The sequence below is a fragment of the Arctopsyche grandis genome, chromosome 2 (genome assembly GCF_051622035.1).
Source record: "Arctopsyche grandis isolate Sample6627 chromosome 2, ASM5162203v2, whole genome shotgun sequence".
NCBI classification, from domain to species: domain Eukaryota; kingdom Metazoa; phylum Arthropoda; class Insecta; order Trichoptera; family Hydropsychidae; genus Arctopsyche; species Arctopsyche grandis.
The window spans coordinates 22,330,344-22,349,497 of NC_135356.1; the positions used below are offsets into that span (position 1 = coordinate 22,330,344).

Sequence of the window (19,154 nt, forward strand, 5' to 3'; positions counted from 1 at the left end):
AAAAACCAACCCTCGAGCATTCAAAAATACTTGATTGAATACATTAATATTTAATCTAACTAAGCAACGACGTATATTTATTTGTTTGTCAAATACCGTTTAAATATATATGTTATACAAATGGAAGCTCGAATAATTTGTTTCCTCAACTTTTGAATCGTTTAATGAAACTTGAAGAATAGTTTATCTCACGAATTGGGATCGATAATTTTAATTGAATAAACCAAATATGATCAATAGCATGAATACCTGTTTGTTACAGTGAAATCTGTATTAAACATTATAGCAATATAACTAGCATTCATATTTGTAAATGATACATAACTCATGAAATGACATATCGTATGATAAATAAATACATTATTGCGCTTTCACAAATTGTATACATTTCGATGGTGAGAATTATTGAAATAGCACAAAATTCGCCAATTTGTTTTTGCCGTAAATTTATTTTTGAAATCCGACCATTTTTTAATCGTTTGTTCGACGCATATTAATTATTCGAAACGATATTGATGTGATCAAACAACAAGCTTTGAAATTTTGTAATACGACAAAAATGTAATTTCACATAATTGTATTGATGAAATGGCGCATTTAAATAATTTATATTAATTCAATAATCAAATGATATTAAAATTTAAAAGCGAATTTATCTCATCGACCGTATCAACGTAATAAAAGTTCAAAAATAAAATTCTTTGATTTTAAACAATGTCCTGTGCCGTCAACCGATCAATTTATCTTGACAAAAATTGCGAAAAAGTGGGTTTTTCTGTTTTTTAAAAAAAGTTTTGATTTTTTTTAGTATTTTTAAAAAGTTTACACTCAATATTCACCTATTTAAGTTTGTTTGACTGATAAATGAGAATTCAAAATTATTTTGAAAATAAAAATCATCGAGACCTTTCTTGGGTATATATGTATATACCTTTGATTAGAATACAAAAAGTACCCAAAAATCTTACGAATTTCATGAAATATAAGGAGGCCAAACTAACCTATTTTGTTGCAAAATGTCATGCTTTACGTCAAAACAAAATTTTTAAATTAATAAATGTGTATTTAAAAGACTTATATTTGCAGAAACTTTGGATAATTGAATATTTGGATACTTGTTTACGAACATTTTCATTAAATATAAATTTGTCAAAAGTAGAATGTTAAGTTATTATAAATATATGTATACTGTCTTTTCATTGAATTCGTAACTGATTACATATTTATTAACCTGGAATTTTTGACGCATTGCGCTTTGAACCCCAAATGTATATATGTATATACATATGTATGTTCGAAATTTGGTCAACCACGCGAATTCGCGATTAAAATATTAATTACTGGCTAAAGTAAGCAGTTCCGTTCGGGTTCAAATTCGGATATAATCAAGTCACTTTGACGGAATGCTAAATAAATTGGAATTGTTATGAAAGTTCAGCTTTGAATTATTGAAGGATCTTTGTATTGGCATAACGGAGCGATTCGCTGTCAACGACTTCAGGTTTTTTATTTTTTGAGATTTGAGATGAGATATTTGGTTTTTATCTTTTTTTTCTGTAGGATAATAAAATACATATTTTTAAAACCAAGCCGTCTAATTTTATTTAAAAATATTAAATAGTTAGTGCCAAAAAAAATTACGGACATTCTTAAGAGCATTCTTTTCTTTTAAGATAATTCATACTGATGAATTTGAGATACTTATAATGTCCCTTTGACTTAATATTAAAATAAAAATGATTATTACATTTAAAATTGTTGTTTGTGGGCGTAGGAAGAGTTTTGTATTGTTCAAATCAATTAATCATATTCCAAATAATTGTTTTAACAAATTATGTTCATCACATTGTTTGCATTCAGCATATTGCATCGACTCCCATTTCATTTCACGGGAATTCAATAATAAATTTCTGATCGATTGCATTGTCATTACATTATTACGATACAACATATGTATATTTATGTACATATTATTATACATATGTCCACACTTATATTGTACATTGATAATTTAATAAGCTCTTCGTACATAATGTCATAAATATGGACCCGTATAATTATATCCATGTATACATATAATATTTTAGATAGCTTTAAAATTACAAATCACATTAAAAGTTAAAAATGTAATATAATCTTTAATTAAATACAAATGAAAACCAGATACGTGCAATATGTACACATTTTTGTTATATATGTAATGGACATTCAAAACGAGTTATATAATACTAGTCATTGCTTTTCAGTATCGAATTGTATTGGAACATTAATACGGAATGCAATCTGCTCGTGTTTTTTTTTGCAATATTTTTACTGACAATTTCTACGATATAAATTCCATAAAAGCTAGCGTATCGTCGCAGTTGAGTTCGACTATAAGTCTAATCTTGCGTGAAGAAAATTACTCACGTTCTCTACGCGAGTGAGGTTCTGTTGTGAGATAGAGAGAGAAGGGGAGAGTATCGAAAATTTCTCCAGTTATTTTTATTGTGTATAGGTAGCGTCGTTCGTATACGATTTCCAGGGTATACAGTGCCCCTACATAAAATTTAATGTCCCACAATGGTCGGCAGTTCAGTTTTTTCAGGATTATTTTTTCTTTTTCGGCAGGTTTGCTCCGCTTGCAGAACATTTACCAAACGCTGAGGCCTGGAAACAGCTCTTTCCAAGTGGAATCCGTTAAGAGAATCATAAACTCGACGGATGCCATCGACTTTCTGAGGTCTCTTGAGGAGCTGGATAGATGGGGACACAAGTACGTGGTCCTGGACTGTCCCACGGATATGGCCAAGGATGTGGTCATAGGACACGTGAGGGATGTGGCTCTCGGAAAAAGGACCTATCATTATCTGCTCAGTGGATTGGTAAGTAAATATAATACATTTAAAGTTTTGAATATGATTTTTGTTTGTCTTTCATAATTCCAATTTTCAAACTGGACAGACAAACTCACAATTCTTACGAGTTTGACTGTCATTGTTAAAAAATCTAGATAATTATTTATTTTATTTATTTTTACATACATACCATACATATATAACAAAGACCTAACAGAAAACCCCAATGTGCCTTCCTGACCAATTACAAACATCGATATACAATTTTAGAATAATTTTAACACAGCATAATAAAGATATCTATGGATAAATTTGATAAATTTACATTTCGCAGTATTGTTTTTATATAAATCGCCAAATTTTGAGATGCTGAAAAACAAATTTGCAGCATTGTCTAAATCAACGAATTAGAAATGCTGTAAACTGTAAGACCCTGCATTTAGTATATTTGAATAAATAAAATAAAATAGAAGTTCTGATCACTTGCTATCCATCACAGTGCAGCAAGTGTTAAGCTGACAACAAAATCACTATGCATTACCATTTTCTATTATTTGCACTCCAGACGGCAAACGGGAAATTAAAGATTGTAAGAAAATGAAGGAGAACCAAACAGAATTCGATTTATTTTTATTTTACTCCATTCAAAAAGCTACCAAATATTTGATCATTGAAACATTTTTACTGGTTGCTATTTTACGGAATTTGTATTTATTTTTTCATTACATTGAATAAAAAATAAAGAGACAATAAACATACCAGTAGTATATATCTACCAATAAAAATATATTATTCCAGCATCCAATGACAAAATTCGACTACGAGACTTTTCAATCATAAACAGAACGTTCAGCCGACTTAAGATTTTAAAAGAATTTTTGAAAAAATTCAAACGCTTTTCAGAAAAATTCGATTAGCAAAAAAAATGTGTGTTTTTTCAATCATTACAATATACACAGAACATTAATTCAAATCTCGTTCTTGGCCGTCGAACGTAAACCGCTCTAAATTAAATTTCGGCCACAGCTCGCCAGCCCCGTTTAATTTGCCGGAAAATACGCAGGTTTTTATCCAATTTTCTACCATTGATAATAATGTCCGTGTGTATCTATACACACACATACATATATATTTATAGGTGTACGCTCTTTAACCGTAACGGTTATTGTTGCCGTTCAAACGAGATAACCATCGTCGAAATGAATAATAAAATTTTACGGGTGATTGAACGCCGATTGAATTATAACGAGCCGCGATCCCAGCCGCCGATTGAGTGGGATATCTGCGATTCAAATTTAATTGATGCCCAGGGTTTATCGTCAAGCGATATATACGTACATATACAGACATACAACATATATATATATGTATATATTTTTTTATATGCCCTTTTCTCTGCAGATTATGGACGATCGTTGGGAGGCTGAAGTGATCGAATTCGGTGCTATCAACATCACCGGATTCAGGATCGTCGATACTAACAGAAGACATGTTAAGGATTTCTTGGAAGTTTGGAAGAGACTGGATCCTACCAGTACTCAGGGTGCAGGTCGAGATTCAATTTCGGTAAGTGTTTAATTAATAAGTTTCATTTTGACGTAGAACCGCGTGGATATTCCGAAAAACTACCTACAAATATTAAATTACAGGAAATATAAGATATATTTCAACAAATTATATACTTTTGGATTTATGAAAAAATAAATGTTAAATATAACTCAGGGTCAATTGCGTTTGTGTGATTTTAAATACAGAAGACGGCATTGTTAGCTCACTCCGTAGCTTAGAAACAATGTTACTAAATTTATGAGATCCAATTTATGGCAGTAGAAGAGAAAATTTCTGGAAAAATACCATAGTATTCAGTAAAATGGTCTAAAAATTGGGTCTAAAGGGGCACAATCTGAACAGCTCATAGATGTAGCAAAATGTTCATAGATATTGAAAATTAGAGTACCTGAAAATTCCAAAGAAACAACTTCTAGCTGAGGATTCTTTTTAGATATGATCTTTTCAGATATGATTTGTAAATACTCAGATCTGGTCACATCTCATATTTATTTATTTATAACATACAAACATCATATCTGCCAAGACAAGAATTAACCCAAGGCGACAACATCTGATTAGCTTATTTTTGTATGTACATATACATATAAGTACAAACAATTTTTCCAACATAAAAGGATATAGAATACAATAAAGACATCTATGGACAATCAACAAAATTTTTGATATTGCAAATTTACCAGAAATAACATTTTATATGATTTAACAAATTCAAGATACCAATAACTCTGAACTTAAATCACTTTCATATACATATGATGAGATTGAAAAGAATGAATCTCGACACAATGGTGACGAGAAGAATGAAAGATGATCTAATCGAAGTGTATAAAATTATAAATAACCATCACAATTGTCCTATGATAAACCTCCTTGCGCTTAACAATAACACTCATCTGAGAGATCATACTTTGAGACTTCAAAAATATATTTACTACAAAATTATTAAAGAATGCTTCTTTTAAAATATAGTGATTAAAATTTGGAATAGTCTGTGCAATGAATTACTGACTTCTAGTAACTTAACCCTTTTTAAAAATAAACTTGATGATTTCCTAAAAATACGCTGGTTATTGTAGTTTTCTTATTTTTAAATTAAGTTTATCTTTTGTATTTTCCCATGTTTATTTTATTTTTGTCTACTTGGAGTTGTTAATATTTTCTTTGTTTTTGATTTTTATTTTTATTTTACGATCTTATTTACTATTTTATTTCTGTATTATTATATGATTATCAAACTCTTTGGGTCCATCGACTTTGTCGACTTAAAGTATTCTTAAATAAATAAAATGCTTCATCAAAAAGGAGGTAGGGCAGATTTATGTACCTACATATATATACAAATATCTAATATTATATAAAAATTCAGCTCCACTTTATACCATTCCATGTAAGATCAAATGATAATAGTGAATTGAAAAACTGTACTGCTCGTTTTTTTTAAATGAATTTAACTAAAAAATGTGTTTAGTACACACATTTACCAGAGCTATTACCTTTACAGTACAATACTACATATATACATATATAAAGATGAGAGACACTTGGCATTTTCATGCACGCACATAATAAATACAAGTATGACTGACGCGCTTTGAAAACGAGGTGCTGAAAAAAAGCTGAAAACGGGACGTGGAGAGAAAAAAAATATTAAAGTACCTATGGAAAATATTCTAAACCCGACTCACATAACAAATAGAATACAATATGTAAAGCGGGAAGGGAAAAAAGACGAAAAAAACGACGACGACGACGACAAAATTTACCCAGTTATATTCGAGTGCCGACTTGATTTTCAGCAATAAGAGTATATGTAAATGGAAAAGGAAAATATTTCCTCTGTGTGATAGATATTACGGCTTTCAGCACTCTCGCATACATTTTCATATTATAATTCGCATCACACAAAAGCCTGTTGCGGTTCTTTATGCACACGCGTCTGTGTATTCGTTTAAGTGTATTGAATATACAGACCGATTCACGGTTCACGGAACGTCGACTTAAGAATCGTGTTCCGACGTGGAAAAGTCGTACCGACGTTGCTTCAGATATCATTATCAAGCTTACGGTTATCGTTACAAAGACCTGTCACCGAAAACCTTTCGTCCTGCTTGAGGGCAGGATCACGGTATCCTTCTTCGCATTATATGTACGTATTAGATATAACCAAGCACTTACGTGTATATATATATGAATCGTCCAACTCTCACATTCTGTCGTTTCGACTTGAATTATGTATCCAAATATGTATGTATGTTTCCTTAGAAAATCTAATACCTGTAAAAAATACCAATAATTGTAGTAGCTTGAATTTCTCAATACACTAGTTTTATGACCGTTGAAATTTCAACGGGTGCTTTCAGATTGATACATGATTTAAAATAAAGTAACAATATGAATAGTAATAATTAATCGGAATCGGAACTGAAACAGAAATCGGAAATCGGTTATGCCAATTAAATTATACAATAAAAAAAATAATAAAATTATAAAACCCGAAGTCAACATCTAATTCGAAATCGGAATCGGAATCGGATAATATGAAAAGTGCGTATTTTTATATCGATGTAGGATGACTTTTGCCAATTCGAGGAACCGTTTCAACAATGAAAATCAGATAAATTGGCACACTCTGATAAGAAACGATCGACTTGGAGTCACAAATATCCAAGTCTAACCAGCAGTATTAAAGATTAGCACGATATCGAACCCAGTAATCTCTCGGCACTATACATAAATGCAACGATCGAGACATTATGTATATATAGTTTACATTCAGAATAACCCTACAATGAATATCGCATGAGTTAATTACCAACTTATGTACATATATAGTAAGTCACCTTGTGACTTACTATATATGTACATAAGTTGGTATGTACATATATAGTAATGTTGATGCTATGTTATGCTATAGTAATGCTATGCTATGTTACTTAGTTCAACCAAGAATAACACACTTAGCATACCCATCCCACTTCTGACAGAAAGGCGTCGAGTTAGTATTCAACAATACGTCCAAAATTAGATCGCTCTAAGTTCTCGGTATGATCTTAAACATATGTACATACATACATATTATATATGTTTGTGAAGAAAAGATGCATGCGATCCGATCCACCTGCTTGAAAACGCGAACGGCAATGGTCCTCATTGAGCCACTTAACTACACATCCGCTTCCGGAGAGCAATTATTAAGTCGAGTTTTCCCCCGAACCCCCCCCCCCACTACCCCAATGTCTATGGGGTCTCTTTATTGCGCCATTTCGGGTAGGGAAAGCGCTCAGAATCTCCGACGTAAGTTTCGCATCGATGTTTACAATGTCATCATTTAATAACGCGGTAAATATTTACAGTGTGCGCCGCTCGAGCCGAGAGCAAAGGGATCGCCGTACTAGTAGGTATTATATATAGGTATTTATTTGTATGTACGAAGACATGTTATATAATAATATCGCGTGTGATAGTAGGCAGAGGTAAATGAAAACAGCGTGTGCTTGTGAATTTTTCAATTACTTTTTTTTTGTTTATCCCGTGTGAGCCTCCTTAAATAGGTGTGTCGGTATGTTTATGGCTCGGTAATATGTATATGTAATGTTAGATACAGGAGTATCTAGACCTTGACTTTCAATGGCTTAGTAGTGCTTGAAATATGTAGCTTTTAATAAAATGATTTTACACTAAAATAAAATGGTCTAAAAGAGACATTCTATATGTAAATACATACAAGATACTTTTGACGTGCATGTGTATCTACCATTCTTGGCGACCGCATTTTTAGAAAATTTTCCTCGAAATGCGAATGAAACCAGTTTTTTTTTAATTTTACTAATAAGTATTTCAAATATCAAAGATTTAGTCCTTAAACTTTCTACAAAAGCTAGTTATATTGCGGTGAGTAGTCGGTGGTGAAAGTAATCAGCGTTTTAAGCTACAATAATGATCATCAACTCTCGTTAAATGAAATCTCCGCTTCTACTTGTCTCGTAGGCTTGGTGATAGGAGTAGTTAAATTAATTGAAATGAATTAAATACATAATATGTATTTACATACATATGCATGTACATAGCAGTAATAAACATAAAATATTTATCTTATTCAAAATTGATGACAAATTACATATATTAAATTATAGAAACGGATAGTTCATTTAATGAAAATTAGTGAAACCAGGCTCACTGTTATTCGACTACAATTTTCTCAACTTCGAATGCCAATTATTTCCACTTTCTACGGAAGGGTGTTTTTTTTTTTTTTTTGGAGATGTAGAATTTTAAAATAAAATAAAACACAAAAATTATCGCAATGGCCATTATATTAACTTTATTGGAAGACGATGTTATGCCATTAATATTTAAATATAATATTAGGCATATGGGCGCCGTGGCTCGTTTGAATAAAGCGCAATCTGAAAGTCCAATTATCGACCACTTTTTGGAGCACCTTTGGCCGTATATGAAGCAATAACGCAGCGAAGGCTTCCATATCGTAATCTAATGATTTCACATGGGTATAAGTTTATTGAACTGAACCACGATTTTCGAAATAAATTTGCACAATTTGCAAGCGTTGCTTTAGCGTAAATCTGTTTTTGATGAAATGGAAAACCAAATTAATCACAAATCAGCTATAAACTGATAGCTGAGCTTTAGATTACAAATCAGCTATCAAAAAACACTATTTACTTAATGCAACAGTTTTGATATTTGAAACGGTTTTAGGCTAAAATTTGTCAAAAACTATTTTCATAAATTAAAATGTTGATTACTCCCACTATCAACTAATTATTGCAATGCACTTAGCTTAGAAATTTAGCCCTAAAGCTACAGTTTTACTATTAGAAATCGTTTTTAAAAAAAGTTGAACAAACAATAGTTTTATTTGCACTTACATATGTATGTACCAACATAAATTGAAAGTTTCCATTTGTAAATAATTTAATAGTGTTGTACAGTGTCATGAGGTTGAGTTAAGTCTTAAGTGTTACGCAATTGTCAATTCACACCAATAATCTTAACACTTGCAAAAAAGGCTGCAAAGTGCAGTTTGGCTGTCATTGACGAAATATTTGCAAAATTGGGCTATGATGATGACGATGTAATATTGTAATATTGGGACAGTCAAGCTTCCTGGTTGAATTGAATGAAGCTGCAGGAATATTGAGGCGAACTGGAATTAACTCTATAATTTTTCTCGATATATTGGGAAGAGGAACATCTACATATAAAATAAAATAAAATAAATAAATATTACAGAGCTGCTTTAAAGGCTTCCATAGTGGAAGAGTTACGTGGCATGGATTGTCACACAGTGTTTCTAACTCATGTTTTGTACATAATCAATTTTTGTATTGATGGTATTTGGTACTTACATATGTACAAAAGATATCTCGTTAATATATAACGGATAAATAAATATGTAGAAACATTATTAGTTATCAATGTGTCGTACAAATATTGAAATACTGTATGTTTCTGTTTTCAATAAATAAATAGATTAAAAAATGCGATAGATTGGATCCTAAGCCAGGAATTTGTATTTTATTTTAGAAAGCTTTCTTATTAATTCATGAGATCTTTTCTAATAGTGATTGCTTTACTGTGCATTAGATATTTATATTATTTTAATCAAAAATAATTTGAATCAAACATAATTTAATCGTATCTTTAACTTGCATATTCATATGAAAGCGTTTTAATATGAAGTTCCTAGAAATTAGTGTACTGTTTACATGGATCAATAATTTTAATTGGATTTATATAAATCCAATTAAAATTATAAAATAAACCTTGAAATTAATTAATAAACTATCACTAGCATACAGGCTACCACTGATCCTCCCTGTCGGCTCCGGTGGAAAATAATATCCACACATTCCATTCCCACCTTGAAAAATCATTTTAATTGAAAAAGATAAATATTGATTTTCAACGAATACCCGCACACGTATATATATATTTATATACATACATGGTTCGTGTCGCTTTCAGCTGAAATAATTGTGTATCGTTCCGGTGTGCAAACACAAACAGACGACCGAGACTAATTACAGCACGCGCACGGCGCGCCCCAACTTTACGCACACCCATACTCGATATACGTATGTAACATACATACCTAGTAATATAATAACAACTCCAATGGGTTGTGCAAATAAACAAACAATGGAAATCAATCCAGATTTTAACACTTTTCCTGATGGAAAGTGCTGCGATCTAAAGCATTGAGTACACATACATATGTACGCATGTTATAATTCAATCGGTCAACGGCATACTATCATTTTTGTAACATCAAACAACGATTATCATTTATCGTCATTAGCTAGTCTACATAGATAGTAAGGTACAGTAATTGGTACTGGCACTGAGAAAATATTGATATTTTGAACGCTTCAAATTTAAAGAACTTCGTCGATTATTATACCTGATCTACATATGTATGTATGTATGTAGTAATACCTACATAGAAAGCATAAACTTACACAAGGTGATCCACAAGTAACGGATGGTTATAAATTTAATAGTACTCCAGCAATTTTTTATATAAAAAATATTTATTGACGTAAAAATAAATGTTAAAGTATGCCATTTTGAAATTTTTAAGTACGGAAAATTATATCACTGAAATAATGACCATTTCCACGAACACATGTTTGGAGCCACTCTCCTCGGTGTTTCTACATCGATTTGTTCGATTTAATTTTGTGCTCCAGTTTCTAATTATTATAGTGTACGTGGCTTTACGGTACTGCCACAAATAAAAATAAAATATAGAAAAGTCGGGTCAGGCAGGTCAGAGGACATTACCAAAAGAAAAAATTAACCGATTAGGAAACAAACTACAGCCAGTGAAGCTCTGGCTGTATGGTTAGTCTTGCTGGAACCACGCATTATCCCTGTTAATTTCTCATCTTCAAAGTTTTGTTTATATTCATAATTACTGTAATGACTTAATGGCATTTAATTAAAAATCAAAAAAACTATCTTGATAGGTTCCACCATTTTATTCAAAGATCGAGTATTATTCATTACAAAAGCATCCGTTACTTATGGACCAACTTTTATATCTGAAAAAATAAATTTTTGATATAATGGTAAAAAAATATGTGGGATTTTGTTTTGTTTTTTTTGATGGAATGATTTTCGGAGTAGCCATTTTTTAATAGAATAAATTGAAATACGATAAACCTGTAAGTTGAATGGAAACCAAGATTAATGTGTATGTAAATTTCGAATAAAAAAAATATACATATGTACATACATACATACATACGAATTCGGTGATACGATATTTACTTTATTTATGTACATACATACATACATATGTACGTAATAACAATAGATGTTTTAACAACAGATGTAACACATTTTGTTTTGGTATTGTTTCATTCATTTTCATTGATTCGTTTATTAATTAATTAATAATATATTTCATAATCCAATTTTTGGAACTCAGCAATATTTTTAATAGCAATAAAATTCAAATGTCCGTTTCATTTATTTACATTATGTTTTATCACATGAAATGTGATAGATATGCAATATTTGTACCATTTCGGATCCGCGCCATTTCATCTATTTACAATTTTAAATTTGATTTCACTTGAATAAATTCGATATTTGTAAAAAGGTATTGAAATAAGATCAATGAGCGATTGCACATTCGGTACAACTGTGCAACATTTTCAACAAGTATTATATAAGTCATTGAATATTTTTGAATATTCACATTAAAATTTGCATTATCGTCACTATGCATTAAAAGACCGAGCTGATGCTTGTCTAAAAAGATGAAAAGCTATTTTAACCAGGTACAATATTCATCTATGTGTGTACTACTGGTGACAGTTCTATATATGTACATATATAAACAATACTACATAACTATTCGAAAACAGCGAACTAAAATCATAATTTTGAACACTCACACAAATATATGTCATATGTAGGTATATAGTTTTAATATATTAAGACACTGGTATTATTACTAGATTTTTTTTAATCAACGTTACCTTTTGAAAATTCTCGCTTCAAGCTTTGTGAAGACGTTCCATCGAAATATATTATCGATTTTGTCTTTAGTTTTTTTCTTCTTTTTTTCCACTGAAGACTTGGGAAAGACAGACTGTGTGAAGGTGGAAAAATGCATTTGAGCTGTGAATAAAGCTTGGGAACTACTGCAAGTTAATAATTGAACTGCACCAGTGCATTCATTGTATTGCTAGAACGCGCACACGTTCTGCATTCGAGATAATGCACCGATTGTCAATGCACTTCCATCATTTTATGAATTTGAATGCAATATGTATACTAGTGTGCTTACAGATTCACTTATTATACTTTTTATTAAGATGAGCGTTTCTATGTTTTTCTGGTTTAAATCTGGAAATAAAATTATTAGCCACTTTAGTTTTACTCACGCTCTTCCCGTACCTTTTTGTAGCATAATGTAGCTTTTGTTTGAGTAGTGAATATTTATTTTTCAAAGTAATCAATTTATTAAGACTTCTTCTATTGATTTTTTTCCTTGGGTTGTTAATTTAATCAGTGTTTCGAGAGAAGTGGTTTCGTCGCGTTATGTTTATCGTTTCCGTTTCTCTTTTTTTTCTTTTTTGGTTTCTTAATTGAAGTGCATCTTTTTTAATGGAATAATGTCAAAAACACGGGAATAGAGTGAAAGTAACAGGGCTCAAATTGTTTTTATACATTTTCAATAGTCGGGATAGAACAAAAACTCAATCAACTTAAATTATCGTGATTTGTAGACCAAACGACATTAAAAGGATACAGTGAGAGTAGTACTATAATAAATCGTTCAAATCAATCAGAAAATGAAATAAAACTTCGAAAATATCTCATTTTTACGACCAAGTTTTTAAAATTATTAAAAATGGACCTTCTGCTCTATGTAGTTGGAGAAAAAGGATTAAAATATAAAATTTTATTCAATAATCGGAAGACGAAATCGTCTGAAGAAAGCTGCATTATGGGATTATTAAATGTAGAATATAGAATCTCATCTAGAATCTTAACTATTTTAAAATAATCTTTTCTTCAGAATACTTTCCACTATCTATTTTAATATATTAAATATAAAATGAAGCCCGGGAGATGAAGCTTTAATATTTGAAATAATTTTGAATAAAAGTTGAAAACAAGTAACCTTAATTTGTATAAGAAAATGAAACGTTGATTTGGTCACCAACGGAGATTACCAAAACGCTGTATCTATTCATAGAGTAAATCATAATATTTTCGAATAGTAAAATTTTCACATTTATAGTACAACAATTCGTAATGGTACGAGGGTGGCTTAGTAAAACAATAATTTTTCCGCTCGTTTAACTTCGCCTGGAAAACGATAATAAAAATCATAATGAAAAACTTTTATGATATTTCCACGCTTGCGGTTTTGACGTGGCGCGCGCGAGCGACAAAACTCGCAACTCGCCCGACTTTTCCATACGGTTTTTCCTTTTATTTTCCGTGTAAATTCGTCCGAAAAAACTACCCCCTGAACGTTTCAAACTGTTGCTTCAAAACATGCAAATCGGCGCGAACGTAAAAAGACACCCCAAGCCGGGGGTTGACTTTTTATTCGCCCATTTCGCCGCACTCGTTTCGTATTCAAATTGTCGCAGCGCACATGTGCTTCACCATATATTATCTGTACGTACACATAAAAATGTACAATACACACATATATGTACATAAAAAAAATAAAATAAAAATCACATCGATACTCGAACCGCCCTGTGATTTTAACTGCAGGTTGGGTCGCGAATAACAGAAATGTTTGTGAAACGAACTTTATGTACTAGTTACTTTCGAATCGTATCACAGGATGTGAACATTTTTCAAGTTAAACTTATTTACGGCATATTTCCAATACCTATTCTCCTATCGCCTCCTCTTTGTCTTGAATATTTACTTTACAATCAAAATATTAAGTCACTAATTAATTAATTATTTCCAATTCATTCTGTATATACACAGTAGACAAGAAAGCACTCGAATGTATTGTGTCTGAAATCAATGAAATATGATATATGTTTACTTTACGGTATTTTCCCGGCTAAAAATCTTTGCAATCCTTTTCTATATCCAAAGTCCTCGACATATTGACGTATGTCAACTCTTTCACCTGTTCACTTGAACGGATTAATGCCTACCCTTTTATTTCCTAATATTTCACCAAAAACCTTTCTTCTATATTGTACATCTCACATTACAAGATGTCAATAACTTATTTTCCAACAATACACTATAATTCAAAACAGAAATGCCACATTTTAATGTGGTATTTGAATATATAATGAAATAAATATTGTGTTTTATCAATTTTAAATTATCCCAGAATCTGTTAACACGATTTCAGTTAAATTGAATTGAAACTTGAACTTGATACTATTAAAGCCATCATATATGTACATACATAGGTGTGTTTATAGGGACAATGCTCTAAAAAAAACCACTCTTAATCAATCAATCAATCTTATTAATGATGTTCAAAGAAGCGTCAAAGGTGATATGAGCCGTTATGTTTAAAAGTGGGGGAAGTCAAATTTTTATTCCCAAAAACAGTATTTCTGTTTGACTTAATACACAAATTGTTATCACTTATTTTAATTCGATCTGTGCAAAATCTGGAAATATTTTTGCCACCAATACTTTTAAATATTATTAAACGTAAAACATTGTTTAATGTTTTGCGAAACTTTCCTCGAAATGAAGAAAAGTGGACTTATACCACCTTTAAATATAGCTCCTCATATAATTGTAGTGAAAACCGTCAACTACAGTTTCTACAGCCAAAGTAGTAACCTAATGTCAATAATAACTCAGACTTTAGACATATTTGAAGGATCAGCAAAAATCATTATTAATATAAGCCAACATTCTTCAAAGTTCTTGCTTGAATTAAAAAATGTTATAATGCAGTGACTATAGAAAAAAATTCTAATATATTCTAGATTGGCTGAAAAGAAGTTCACCGAATACAAAAATGTTTAAACTTAAATAAATTACAAATTAAATAATAAAGCCTAAGAGCTTATTGCATATAAGATTCAGATCTAAATTTGCATTTTCCAATAAATTTATAAACACCCCCCCCCCCCCCACAACACTCCCTCTCTCTTACTCTTATATATTTTAAATAGCTTACATAAAACCAGACTGGCATACCATTTACTAGAATATTATAAGTGTGCAGTGAAGCCTATTTTGAGTAGTATTACAAGAGCCAATTAATTAACCGTGGTGTGTACGTGTATACAATATGTACGTCATTGAATTTGCAATTCATAGATATGATTACGAACAATATGTACCACTTCCGGTTTATAAGTGATTGATGGCAATTAGGTGGTCATTCAGATACGTTCAATTCTATGAATGGGCTGGTGGAGTGTAATCTGCACAATTAATCACTACAATAGGTGAATCGGGGCTAAAACGGCACATTGTCAAACTTGTATATGTTTACATATTTATGTATAACTAAACGATTCAACAGCAAAATGGTCGCAAACCCATTAAAAATGGAGTAAAATATTTAAAAAGATTTTATATATGTATATAAATTTGATGAGTATCACTATCATATATAGTATTAAAGAGAATACATATATTTCAATATTCACTATGATGTCTAAATACTCTTAAGCAAAGAGACTATTTAAATTTAAATACGCCACTTAAACTAAATTATAAATAGCTTACAGGATTTGAGTTTCAGTAAACAAACAACCATTTCCTAATCTGACTTAATGGTTCATTTAAAATGCCACTTAAATGATGTCACAGTTGTGAATAAAGCACACATGAACATACATATGTATTAAGGCTTCCAATCCTGTGTGTCTGTGTTTCTGTGTGAGTGTCTGTGTTTCTGTGTGAGTGTCTGTATGCTTATTGTGTGTCAGTGTATCTTGGGGATTTTTTGAACACTGTTCGTCCTATCGAACTGGAACTTAGTATTGGTTACTGAAATTTTTATCGATACACCGTAATTTTTTTTCATATTTTTAAGTTGACCGGAAATGGTACCTCTAAATTATCTCCCAAACCACTCATCAAATCGGACTGAAATTTCTTACTTGTAATAGAAATTATTAATATTATACCCCAATATTTTTTCCTAAACCGAAAGTAGTACTTTTATTTTAAAGAATCAAGGTTTTTTAAGAAATCCTTTAATTTATTGAACTCAAATTTTACCAAGTTATGTATAAAAGTTGGTAAGCATCCGTCAACCAGAAGTGGCAGTGTACTCTTGTTAAATTTTTTCTTCCACTATTTTTTTCGACCCCTTTAAAATGTGTGCTCGTCACGTAAAAATTCAAGTATAATTGTAGTATCAATGTGATGAAAATAAAAAAAAATCACTAGATATAATAAACCGGAAGCGGGATTTTTTCCTCTTAGAAAAGTCATAAATGTTGTGACAACGATTCTTTCCATGCCCTGAACATATTTAGCTGAAAAATTATATTTATATTTTTTTTGTTGAAATTATATTTATATTATGTTTTTTGTACTAACAGGTTTTGGTCGCAATTCGTAAGCCGGAAGTAGAACTTTAGTGTTGTGTAAGTTTTCCTTCATTTGTGTTCAATTTGTATTGAAAATGCTCATGCCGGTGTATATATACATACATGCCGGTATAATTTTATCCTTCTTATATTCCTCAAATACATAGATAAAGTCGTAGATTGGTCACATCCGAATTTTTTTTAAATAATGTTAATGTAATTGGATTTTTTTTTTTATATTAGGTGGATTGTTTCGATGAATAATTACTAGACGGTATAAATTATTTTTTAAAAACGAATCTATGAATCAAAGCGATGTTTTTTACTTTATTTAATTACATTTTCGGATGTGTTTTATTTAATATTAGAAATTTATGGATGCGAACCGAAAATTTAAAGAATGTAGCCAAACTCTCAAAATTAGTACGCCAATATGGGAGTATTTTTTGCGTGAAACATCGGGTGAGTTTGCAAAATGCAATTGAACGTTTTTGAAATATAAAAACATGCAATTGAACGTTTTTGAAATATGAAAACATGCAATTGAACGTTTTTGAAATATGAAAACATGCAATTGAACTTTTTTTTCTTATACATTTTAAATCCCGATGCCAGCACCGGGATCCCGGGATCAGAAATTCCCAGCACCGCAATCCCGGTGCTGAAGTAACCTTCCGGGATTGGACACACTAGTATGAATGTATGTATATGCACATACATATAACGTGAAAGGCTCAACTGCTCGAAATTAATATTAATTGAAAGGTATTGCATTTGAATTAAATTATCTCATCATATCGTACCGAAATTTCTTACTGTTAATAGAAATTATTAATATTATACCCCAAAATATTTCCGTAAACCGAAAGTAGTACTTTTAATTTAGAGAATCAATATTTTTTATGTTTTTCTAAGAAATCCTTTAATTTTATTGAACTGAAATTTTACCTAGTTATGTATAAAAGTTGGTAAGCATCCGTCAACCAGAAGTGGCAGTATACTCTTGTTCAATTTTTTTTCTTCCACTATTTTTTTCGACCCAAAATTCAAGTATAATTGTTGTATCAATGTGATGAAAATAAAAAAAAAATCACTTAAACATAAAATTAAAAATCACAATAAGCCGGAAGCGGGATTTTTTCCTCTTAGAAAAGTCAAAAATTTTGTGACAACAATTCTTTCCACGCCCTGAACATATTTAGCTAAAAATTTATATTTGAATTATTTTTGTACTAACACAGAGTTGATAAGGTTTAGGTCGGAATTCATAAGCCGGAAGTAGAACTTTAGTCTTGTATTTTTCTCGAAATTTTTTTTATAAATTTTCAATCACATTCTTCGGATTCCAATACACTGCTTTAAAGTTTTGAAACGTCAATTTCGCTTTAACACAATCGACATTTATATCGAACCGTTTGATATAAATACGCATACATACATACATATATTACAGACGTATCTAAAACGAACTCTCGCGGTTTTTTAAACGATTTATTATCGTTTTGTTTTGTTTTTTTTTAGCCACGAACGCACTCTGTCTGCCATCTTGAATAATGGCGTTAATTGTTCGGATCCGGCTCGGCTTTTAACCCTTCCGCAGCCGTCGCAATAAAATATTAATTATATTCGTTGTGGATTTGTTAGGCGCGTCAACTACCACACCCCCCACCACCTCCTCGTCCTCACACCACCCCCCAGCGTCCCATTTCTCACTCGGCCTTAATCGAATTGAGGGGGAGGTGGGGGGGTGGCGTTTGTCGCCGCGAGCGTTGTGCCAATAAAAACTTTATCGGGCCATCGGCTAACATGGCGCGTCGATTGACACCACTTTTGTTAGCCGGGTAATTAATGGAGTCGAGAGCGTCACTTGCGTGCCAACCCGCGTGCCATGAAGGGGGTGGGATGGAACTGTGTACCATTGTTCGGCGCACCAGCATCCCCCTCACTCCCGTTTAACCCGCATAGCGCTCGAGTATTATTTCACGAACAGAAGGCCAATATTTCAACAACAAGCACTGAAGAGGGGGACGGGAGCGATGGGGAGGATGGGGAGGAGCACAACTTCGCGCTATTGCCGTTTTGAATACAAAAATGGCCTCCACTCTCTCTCTCTCCCCCTCACTCGGGATGAATAAACATAGCCACCCTACTACCCTTCTGAACGTCCCATCCTATGTCTCTGGGCCGGGAAATTTGACCCTTAAAAATG

General features: G+C 31.6%; 1 protein-coding gene across 1 annotated transcript in view; it reads left to right on the forward strand.

Annotated features, from left to right (window-relative positions):
* Nucleotides 1–2,783: 2,783 nt before the first annotated feature.
* Nucleotides 2,784–19,154, forward strand: part of LOC143922528 (glutamate receptor 1-like) — a 106,562-nt gene continuing 90,191 nt past the window's right edge. The window contains exons 1-2 of the mRNA XM_077445794.1: nt 2,784–2,864; nt 4,239–4,403. Of these exons, the coding sequence (XP_077301920.1) occupies nt 2,784–2,864; nt 4,239–4,403 (246 nt within the window). The remainder of the gene's footprint in view (nt 2,865–4,238; nt 4,404–19,154) is intronic.